Source organism: Chenopodium quinoa, unplaced genomic scaffold (genome assembly GCF_001683475.1).
Source record: "Chenopodium quinoa cultivar QQ74 unplaced genomic scaffold, ASM168347v1, whole genome shotgun sequence".
NCBI lineage: Eukaryota > Viridiplantae > Streptophyta > Magnoliopsida > Caryophyllales > Amaranthaceae > Chenopodium > Chenopodium quinoa.
This window is the reverse complement of record NW_018742241.1, coordinates 1107649-1118934: the sequence shown is the minus strand read 5'-3', so window position 1 is coordinate 1118934 and position 11286 is coordinate 1107649. Positions and strand designations below refer to the sequence as shown.

Here is an 11286-nt window from a genome sequence, read left to right as displayed (position 1 = left end):
AGAATGGATCCTATGAGGTCACACATAAAGGTTATGGATTGAACAAAGCATGAAGCCCATTCATGGGCCTCATGAGGTAATGACATGCCACATGAGAAGTAAGGCTAGAGTAGTTTGGGTTGGATTAGGAGTTTGGGTTTCACATGGACTCTAATTATATATGAGATATATAAATAGAGGCCTTGCCTAGGTTAAGCATACAAGCCACAATTAACCTAGGCAGTAAAGTGTGAAGCAAGCAACCAATCACTCTGATCCCCTCTCTCACACGCCTCTCTCTCTCCCCTCATCCGTACAACCGTACGGACCACCCAAGCAAGGTGGTTGCTTGCGGTGGTGGTTCGTGACTTGATTATTTCCTATCCTCTCCATAGAAGGTAGATCGAAGGGTTTGTTCTCAACTAACTAGCATTAGTGGAGGTTCAATTCTAGCCCGTAGACCAAGTAGAAGAATCATGTTTGGGGTTCTTGTTCTCCTAATTGTTCTTGCTCGATCACTCGTGGAATCACGCTTAAAGGTATAATTATGTGTTTTCTTTATGTGTTGTGCATAGATCATGTTCTAGATACTTATGAACATGATTCATGCAATTCCGCTTAGTGTATCTATAATCCTACACAATTCTCTACAATTTAGTTGTTTTTTTTTTTTAATCTTTTTTCCAACGCCTATATTCTAGGATTGAAAATTGTTAAGTTGCTATGCATATAACTTTTATAGGTGGATTCATACAAATGCTTTGTTTTATTTGCTACTTTTTGCATTCAAAATTAAAAATTTCTTAATGCTTATTCCAAATAAATACTTGGATTACAATTAGTTCTTCATATATAATAAATAGGTAGTCATTTTCCTTCTATCGGTTTAAAATAATCAACCTTAGCTTGGAGATTAACTAGTTTTTTCTTATGTATAAAAAAATGGTCAAAGAAGTATGTGTAAACAATGAAAGTCCAAATTGTGCAATTAAAAAAGAGAAAATAATAATAAGGCCCAAAAATATTAAGAATATAATAAAAATGAAGTAGGATAGGAGTAGATTTTTTTTTTTTTGTACAACTAACATCTTCAATTTTTTTTTTTTAAAAAAATCTAAAATTAGATTATTTGTTTTAACTTCAAAGTAATAAAGATACATTAACAAAAAAAAAATGATAACATTTCATATGTGAATGACTTAATTAATAGGAGCTAGTGGCCAATATATTAGTTCGACATTGGGCCTCCAAAATCTTATAAATGACATGGAGAAAACATAGCTATGATCTCCATCTTAAATAGTTAAATTTGGGAAGCCATAAAAAGAGAGTCCACTTACAAGGTTTCATCTCAAAATCATATGGCAATATGAAGAGTAGCCTATTGTCCTTATAAAGTGTTTAACTCTCTTTTCCACTATCAATGTGTGACACTTACATGTATTCGTTGCTTGGAAAAGAATATGCTTCAACATCAACTTTATTCATATTGTACTTTTGCAGTTAATAAAAGTATTAGGAAAATGATTTACCTATCTTCAATTGGTTTTAGGATGAAATTCTACTAAACGTGGTCATACACTGCTGCGATGTAGGCTTGTGTTCGAGTTTATATTTTTGGGTACTTCCACATCTTACAAGCTGAAATTGAAATCACCTTAAACTCCTTTTTGTTATAATTATCTACATAATGAAATGTCAAATTAGTTAAGCAACCCATTTTGTTATGAAATGTCAAATTAGTTAAGCAACTCCTTTTGTTATAAAATGCCATAAACACCTACTAACCCCATATAGGTCCTATTTAGTAATTAGTTAATAATTGGTTGGTATAACTGGCTATATTAACTGGTTTGATTAGCTATTTGTGTAAAAATATTTGGTAAGTTGTTTTAGTGTATGTAATAACTAGAAAGCTATATGTTCATTAAGCTAATTTAAAAAAGCTTCTTTTTTTAAGGTTTATCAAAAATTATTTTTTGAGCCCAAAAAGCAATTTCAATAAGCTATTTACCAAACACTCAAATTAGCTTTTTCGTTTGGTCAAATTTCTATAAAGTCTCAATAAGCTAAAAGCTACTTCAACACTTTAACAAACAAGACGTATAGTCTCATTACTCACATTAGTACCATTTTTTAACACTTATTTCACCCTTAGAGCTAATTTGGATACGAGGCTCAGTTTTAGGTGGTTAGATTTTACTTCCCTTCTAATTGTGTATTGTGAAGGATCGAACACGCGGTCTTTCCCATCAAGTGCAACCCTAATCACCACTGCACTAACAGGCAAAAACCAATTGGCTACCATGTCCACGTTGGCCAATTGACCAAATTGGTATAAAAATTAACACCCTCGTGACACATTGGTATAAAAGTTAACACAGACAACAAATTAGTAAAAAAGTTAACACCCTTGCGACATATTGGTATAAAAGTTAGCAAATGGCGACATTTGACCCTTTTTTGTTGCCAAAGAAAGTGCGTATCATATAATTGCTTTATTATTATTATTATTATTATTATTATTATCATTATTATTGTTGTTGTTGTTGTTGTTTTTAACATCTATAGTATTTTCGTATGGTTATTGACGAATAATAACAACAAAATTTGTAAGAGCAAATAGAATTCTAAAAAAAATAAAAAAACGAATTAAAAGAGAAAGAGAAAGAGAAAGTGATAAATCTAAAGAATGGGAAAGAGGAGAAAATGTGAGGGAGAATAATTATTGATCAAACATTATTCATATTGGCATATTTGTAGAAGTAGCAAGTAGCTAAATTACTTTTTATTTTTATTTTTTTACGAAGTTTTTTTTTTTTTATTTTTATTTTATTTCATATACTCTATTTATAATTTGGAGTTTTAGAAGTGAGAATTATTCTAGAAAAGGCCTAAAATTTCATGTATTAAAACTTAAAACTAGTTAAAATTAGCTTAAAGGTTATAAATTATAGAAAGTAGGAACAAATTTACTTGTATACTCTTTTATATTGCAAAAATTGAAAGCTTAATGTAAAGCCACAACTGTGTAATTAATTCTCGATCTTACGATTTTTCTTGAATAACTCTTTTCATTGTCTTGAATTTTACTCTACTTTATTTGATTTCATTTTTTTCTTTTTAATTTTTTTTTTATTCTTTAGGTGTTCTTTGCTTTTTTAGAGTTTTAAAAATATTAAAAAATATTTAATACTAAGAAAGTAAAAGTATTAAATTTAAAACAATATGATCTTCAACATGAAAAAGAGCTAAATGTCGTTATTTAGTAACTTTTATACCAATCTGTCACCTTATGCGAACTTATATACCAATTTGTCACATTTTGCTAATTTTTATACCAATACGTCGCCAGTTATAATTTTTACACCAATATGTTGCAAGGGTGCTAATTTTTATACCAATATGGCTAATTGGCCATCCACGTTGACCTCTTTGGCTCTTCATAATGATATTAGAGGTGATCAAAGTTAGCTTGACCCAACCCGGCCCTATCCGAAAATTTAATTTTTTTTTCGGTTTGGGAATGCGTTTTTATGTATATTTAGTTGATTTTTAAGGTCCGACTCGAAAAGCCCGCACAGCCCGATCATTTTGGACGGATTTGGGCACAAAAATCATGACCCATAACTTGACCCGATCTGAAAAGTGGACATAATTTTTTAGCTTCGACCCGACCCGCCTAATGATGACCTTAAATGAAATGATATGTACGATAACAAATTATCAAGTCTTTTTTCCCAAAATAATTCAATTAAAATCTGTTCTATCTTCCCCGCCAAAGCAATCCCACGAAGAACCCTAATCTTTCAACCCTAAGACCCAATCTTCTCTAAATTCATCAATGGAAGTTACAAAATCAACTGATGAAGATGATAAATTTCTCGACGCTTCCGATGAATTCCCCTTCTACGATTGCCCAGTTACTACCGATGATTCTCCTTCAACCTCTCAATCCTCACATTCTCTCTCCTCTTTCCCAGATTCAAGTGTCTCAGCAGCAGGCCTCCGGCGTCGCCGATCACTGAGAAACCAAAAATTGAAGGATTTTCAGAGTAATACCCAGAAATTGGATTCAAATAGAGTGGAATCGACGTCAGAAACCGTCGAAGATGAGAGTTCTACAGTTACTACCGACGAAAAACGAGAAGATTCGACGCTGCCACCGCCACCGCCGGCGGAGGAGGCGATCAGAAAGAGGGAAAGTGATGATGTGCAGTTTAGTTCATTATCGGCGAGGGAGAGGGGAAATGATGATGGGCAGTCTAGTTCATTGGCAGCGGAGGCGGTGAGGAAGAGGAAAAATGATGATGGGCAGTTCAGTTCATTGGCGGCGAGGGAGAGGGAAAATGATGATGGGCAGTTTGGTTCATTGGGTATTCTTGCTGAATTGTTAATTAAAGCAATTGGGTTTCAATTTAATTTGTTGATTAATGTTATTAGTTTCCCTTTTTGGGTGCTTTATTATTCTTGTTTGTTTTCTGTGAATCCATTGCTTATAATTGGGCTTGGTAAGGGTTATTTGATTGGAAAATTAACGAAATTATGGAAAGTTGTTGGTGATACATTGAGTCCATTTATGTCTGAATGGTTGAATGAGCATAAGTCATGGTTGAAGCTCGTGTTGCGTTGCAGTTGGGGATTATTTTGGTCGGTTTATGTGTGCTCCATTTTAGTGGGTTTGTTGATTGGTGCATTTGTGATTGGTGTGTTGATGATGAGATATTGTTTTGTTGAAGAACCATTCCTGTTGAAGCAGGGATTGAATTTTGACTACACGAAAAGCAAGCCAGTTGCTTTCGTGCCTATTACGAGTTGTCCGTCTGAAGAATGGAGGGTTAAATATGAGGATGTGAATGCTGTTGGATATGCCAGATTTATACCTCCAAATCACAAGTTGCAGGCTACTGTTACCATTGTTTTGCCGGAGTCGGATTATAATAGAAATCTGGGAGTCTTTCAGGTATATTTCTCTTGTGAAAGCTCTCGCCTTCTGAGTGTTCATTTTGTTTAATACTTTAATATTTCAGGCTTAGATTATTATTAATGGTCTATATTTTGGTTGAAGTTGGTTGTATGTGATTTTTATTGCCTCACTGTAGTTAGGTTGGTAGTGCTTCAGCCTTAGTTTTAAGTATTCTGTTTAGGTTTTTATTTATGTTTGAACTTGAAGTGTTCTTCTCCATTCCTCTGACTATTGGAACAATGCTGCATTGCTGCTCAACTCATAGTATATGATTTGTTCATACCATAATCTTCTTAATTTTCCTTGGTTATGATGCCAGTAGGTTTTCTTTTTATACTATAGTGCTGGTACTCCGTACTTGGCAAGAACTGTTTTTTCTTTTGTTTTGGAATCATTAATGGAAAGTATTGTAATTGTCCAATACTTAGTAATCTTTTTAGCATTCCTCTCTGTTAACCTGCTTATGGTCTATTTGGTTGACTATTGGTTTTATACTTTTCTGAACATTTTGACACCATGGCTTTACAGTACAAGTGATGCAATTATGTTGTTTCCATTTCTTCCTTGTCTATTTACAGTTAGTGTCAATCATATTTGTGTTCCTCAAGCTTCTTGTGCTTTTTTTTGTTTTATCCCATCTGCCTCTTTTCTCGAGCCTCGGTGGCTGCTCTATGGTTATTGTTGTAGAATAAGATTCTAGAGTAACATCACAATTGGGAGTACCCCCTTTGTGTTCTGATCTCTTTATCTGCACTTGGAAACTGGAAGAAGTTGGTCCTAATCAGATTAATACTTGGTTTGGATAGAAGGAAATGAAAGGAAAAGAAAGGAAGAGAAAGGGAGGGGGACAAACTCTCTTGTTTTGGTAAAGGAAGGGAAGGGAAAGGAGAGGGAGGGATCCATTTTCCCTCTCTCTTTAATAAGCATAATCCCTCCAAATTTAGAGAGTTTTGGAGGGAAAATGGAGCTCACTTCTCCCCTCCCTTTCTTTTCCCTTCCCTTCCTCCTCTTTCCCTCCCCTTCCTTTCCTTCGTTATTTGCTATCCAAACAAAGCGTAAATTTATTTTTTAATTAGAGGAAATGGAGAAAAAAGGAGGGGAGAAAAAGAAAAAAGGGGGGAACAAGTTTATCTGGAATTCTGGATAAGGGGTGTGTGAGGGAAGGGGAGAGGGATCCATTTGCCCTCCTTTAATAAACACTATTCCCCAAAATTGGAGAGATTTGGAGGGAAATTGGAACTCCATCTTCCCCCTCCACTTCCTCTTTCCCTCCCCTTCTTTTCCCTCGTATATTGACATCGAAACAAAGTGTAATGCTCTGTCACTAAGCCTTTCCATTTGAGCTGAAAAGTAATGAATTTTGTTTATATGTTTTGAGATGATGTCAAAAAAACTTTAAACGTCCTTGGACTTGTGGATGGCTTAGTTTTAGATTTTGGCTGATTTAGTTAGCTGATAGTCCAAGTGAAGATAGTATGGAATAGTCACAGTTTTGCTGATGTGTTTATTTTCTTAAAACAATAGATTATTCTACCTTTTAAAGTTCTGTGCTTCTGTCACTCTCTAATTGGTAGTCTAAAACTCTTATCATTACAACTATTTTAAGATGGAAGACCTATGGGAGTATAAATTAACATCTGATATTCTGATTGACCTTGGCGTTCTACAAGATAATGAAGAAAGAAATCCTAGGCTAGATTCAAGAAGAAAACTAACCTAATTCTTTCCTTAGGATGATAAGAGAGAGGTTAGGATCTAGTGCTTCAAGATGAAGAGAAAGAGAGGAAACAAATAGCCATAGTTGGTCAGGAAGTCCATGGCTGGATTCATTTTTGGGAAAATATGATAAAATCTGCGCACTAATAGAAAACCTCAACTTTGACATCATAAGCAAGAAGATAATAATTTATGCAACAAGGAATTTCCCAATCATGCTTGAGACAGTTTAACTTAAAGGTTTTTTCCCACATCAATAAGAATTGTATGCCGAGAAATTTAGTAGCTTTCATGTCAAAGCTTCTCTCATAAGGATATAGACGAAAGCAATACTTTTGGTCTAAATTAACATAGCTTACCTTTTAATAAGTCAAATATGGTGCTATTGTTTGACCGCTAATGCTACCTGTATAGCTAAGGATTTTTTAATAAGTACTCAACTTTATGAGAGGGATGTAATGACTTCGTTATTGTCTGCAGGTGAGGATAGAATTTCTATCGGAAAATGGTAAAACCCTTGGCAGTTTCAGCCATCCATGCATGTTGGAATTTAAAAGCCAGCCACTTCGCCTACTGTTGACATTTTTCAAGATCGTTCCTCTTGTTGCTGGTTATCTGTCCGAGACCCAAACTTTGAAGTTGAAGTTCAGAGGGTACAAAGAGGGGGTCATTCCTACTGCTTGCTTGAAGATAACAATGGAACAAAGAGCAGAATTTCGTCCGGCAGCTGGTATCCCTGAAGTATATGATGCGATTGTACATCTGGAATCCAAACTTCCCTTCTTTAAACGTATCCTATGGTATTGGAGAAGAACTATATTTGTTTGGCTCAGTATGATAGTGTTTACAATGGAGTTGCTGTTTGCTCTTGTATGCTGCAGACCTGTAATATTTCCAGGAGAAAGAACACGAAGTAGTGTAAATAGAAGAAACGCTCCTTATACTCATTCAACTCAAAGATAGCACTCTTACTTATGATCGATCAATTCATTTTTATTTCCGGTTTGATGATATTGTTTGCTGATTGTATTATGTAAAAGCAGTCCATACGGAAACTGTCCATTAATTTGTAGACATCTTATTTCCTACTGTGTAAAGGTGGGTACATAGGGATTTGTTTGTTGACACAGTAGTAGTCACTTGTCACAGTATTCATTAGTAGATTACCATTGTAGAGTTTAGAGTTCCTTCTGTATAGAATGAAATAACACGGGCTTTGGTTCATATTTCTGTTCCACTTCTTAGTATTGGATGTTTTAAACGGTGTAGTTTCTGATTTCACTTTATGGAAGTGCAAGAAGTCCGGTGAATTCTTAAATTGGGACAACTGATTGGAGCACTATGTTAGCAATTGACACACTCAGGTCTACAAGCTAAGCTTATAGTGGTTGGCGTCATTGTTTTTGGTTATTAATACATACGAAGTAATTTCTAACATGAAAAATGATATTTGGACTGCCGTGTTGAACTTTTTTCTGCTCAACTTTCATTTAATGCCCCGTTTAGTTTGATGTAAAGCATTCTCTATGGAAACCACAGTTGCATTTTTAGTTTTCCTTTAATTGGTTCTTTGCCAGAAAAGTTATAGAGAAATAAAACATTGGAATGGAAATATAAGAATGGATAAGAGGAAAGCAAAAAAGAGGTACTCTTAAAAAAAAAAAAAAAAGAGTAAAAAGAGTAAAAATGAGGCAAGGGTGGAAAAATGTGGCTTCCCTTGTTTTGTAAAGAAAATGTTTTTCACTATTGGGAAAATTATTTTCCACCCCTTCACAAACAAACAAAGCAAAATGGAAATAAATAAGGAAAATTACCATCCATAAAAATATTTTACTTCAAACCAAACAGGGCCTAAGATTTACTACGAAATATTACCATTTTAGCATGGGATTTGTTAAACATCGCCTACAAATCTCTACATAAACCCCACAATTATTTTTACTTTGACGCTTTTGCCCTTTTTCTAATTTTTACCCAAAACGTAATTCTCTCTCACGAAAAATGTGGAGCAGGACTAGATCGTCGAGGGACACCGAATAGCCGTCATCGTCGCCGAAAAGCGTGGTACTTTGCGGTAAAAAATTATGAAATGCTGGCCGGCATATGGCCTGACAGCCACCACCGCGGCGGTGGCGTCTGGCGGGAAGCCTCCACCGTGGCGGTGGCGCCTGGGCGGGACACTGCCACCATGGTAGTGGCGTCTGGCTGGAGTGCCACAGCCACGGAGGCGGCGTCCCGGCCAGGCGCCACAGCCACGGTGGCGGCGTCCCGGCCAAGCGCTACCAGCAGTTTGTATTTTTTTTTTTTTTATTTAATAATTTTTTTTTTTTTTTTGGTTTTTTAACCTTGATACTAATTTGAAATTAAATATGTGTTAATAATTTAAAAATAAAATAAAATTATGTTTTAATTTTGTATGAATACTTTTTATACATAATTATGTGTTAATTTTGTGTTAATTATGTGTAAATTTAGAAATTAAATGTATTATGTGTTAAATATAGAAATTAAGTTTACAAATAAAAATTTTAGAAATTACTTATGTTTTAATTTTGTGTTAAATGTATTAATTTAATCTTTATATAATTATATGTATTTAAAAATAATATGTCATTGTCGCAGGATTATGGTGGAGACGGAAATTATTATAGTGGAATTTTTGTACATGATGGTCCCTTTGAAGATGTTCAATAAGCGATTGATTGGGAAAAACAGGTTGCAACTAGATCTAGTTTTTGTTTAGTAGTAGCAACTCATAAATCTCAACGGGATGGTAGAATGGATCGCATTTTGAGATGCGACCGTTATCGCAAAAGGGAGGAACAAGATTTCAGTACAGCGATTCGGTTTGATACAAAGCGGAAAGGTAATGGATGTGAGTTTAGAGTAAAGGTTTGACAACACCAAAGTTGTGACGGTTAGGAAGTGAAGGGTTAATCTAAACGGGGGTATCACAACCATGAGATGATAGTATATCAAGTGGGTCATTGACAGTTAAGCGGCTAAGTCTTGCTGCAAAACTAGTTGTCAAAGAAATGAGTATGCTCAAATGAAGCCTGCTAAAATATTAGCATCTGTGTTAAAGAAATTTCCTGAAGACCAGCCAAACCGAAGACACATCTACAACGTCAGACTGAAACTGAGGTTTGAACAGTCAGAGGGAAGGACCCCTATACAACAGCTTCTACACCAGGCACAAGCACGTGGTTACCTGTTCTGGTTTAATTCTGATGAAGAGACATTCGAGGTGACTCATTTATTCCTTGTGCATCCTGATTGTGCTGATATGATCGAGTCTTGGCCATCTGTGATTTTGATCGATTCAACATATAAGACAAACAAGCACAAGTTCCCACTGGTTGAGATGATTGGGATGGCTCCAACGAACCAGAACTTTCTGATTGGTTATGCAGTCATCAAGGACCAGACGGCTGCGAGTTATTATTGGGTGTTGGAGAAGTTATGAAACTACACCAGCCCTAATGTTCAGCCATCAGCCATCGTTAGTGATTGTGAGGGAGGTCTTTTTGCCCCTATAGCGGAGCTGTTTCTAGAATCGAAGCATCTACTATGCACATGGCACATCAACAACTGTGTGAAAGTCAAAGCCTACCTCATTTTCAACAAGAATTTACAATCAGCAGAGAGATTGCTAAATGGTAAGTGGCTGAAGATCCTGCAAGCTACCACAAAGGCAGAGTACAATCGAGCCTTGGATAACTTCAAGGATGCATACCAATGATGTCCGGCAGTGGTAAACTATGTGATGCAACAGTGGATACCTCACAGGGAAAAGTTTGTCAAATATTGGACAAACCAAGTTTTTCATTTTGGAAACACTACTACATGTAGAGTTGAGAGCACTCATAAAGCTTTGAAGGACAGGACTGATTCTTCCACCTCTGCTCTGGATACACTGTTTGAGACAATAAACAAGGCTATTGATACTCAGAAGAATATCATCAAGAACTCTCTCAAGGACTCTAGAAGGCGACATGGTATGATGTATTTCCATTTCATATTTAAGATTCTCCATGGTCGTGTGTCACACTACTGCTTGGGGTTGATTCTGAGCGAGCACAACAGGATGGAGGAGTTAGGTGATAAAGTGGCTATTCGGTGCGGATGTGCTATATCAGTGACTCATGGACTACCTTGTGTATGCACCATTCACCGTGTAATTACGCAAGATAGGGTGTCGTTACATGTTGATCAGGTTCACCCATTCTGGCGGACGCTCGTTGTTGGAGAGCATGTTGCTCCACAGACGGTCGACCGTGAACAAGAGGAGTTGGAGCAGTTTCGTTCGATGTTTGACCGAGTGTCCTCAGTCACCCTTCAATCATTCGTGATGTTACCCACGTACTTCATAACATGTTCAACACGTAATGCTTGGATCACGAGGAACTTGAAGGGGTCGAGCGACCTAGAGGTCAATAACCACGGCGGAACAAGAGTGCGTTTGAGTACATTCGTGGTCGTGGTCATTCATCGTCATCTAGTCGTTCGTCTGGTCGTGGCCGATCTTCTTCGTCGGTGAACATGCCCGAAACTAGTACAATACTTTACTTTAATTTACTTTACTATTTAGAATGTTTGTTTAGTTTACTGCTGACTTGTTAAAT

The 11286-nt window shown here is 36.1% G+C and overlaps 1 protein-coding gene across 1 annotated transcript; it reads left to right on the top strand.

Annotated features, from left to right (window-relative positions):
* Positions 1-3710: 3710 nt before the first annotated feature.
* On the top strand, positions 3711-7885 carry LOC110736496 (seipin-2-like). Its single transcript, XM_021916717.1, has 2 exons — positions 3711-4942; positions 7142-7885. The coding sequence occupies exons 1-2, from the start codon at positions 3824-3826 to the stop codon at positions 7622-7624; spliced, it is 1602 nt and encodes a 533-aa protein (XP_021772409.1). The 5' UTR covers positions 3711-3823; the 3' UTR covers positions 7625-7885.
* Positions 7886-11286: the final 3401 nt, after the last annotated feature.

What these genes read in the sequence shown, in the direction of transcription:
- LOC110736496 (XM_021916717.1), top strand. Translation starts at nt 3,824, where the DNA reads ATGGAAGTTACAAAATCAACTGATGAAGATGATAAATTTCTCGACGCT. An exon ending in GAAATCTGGGAGTCTTTCAG is followed by an intron (nt 4,943 to 7,141) that starts GTATATTTCTCT and finishes TATTGTCTGCAG; the next exon opens with GTGAGGATAGAATTTCTATC.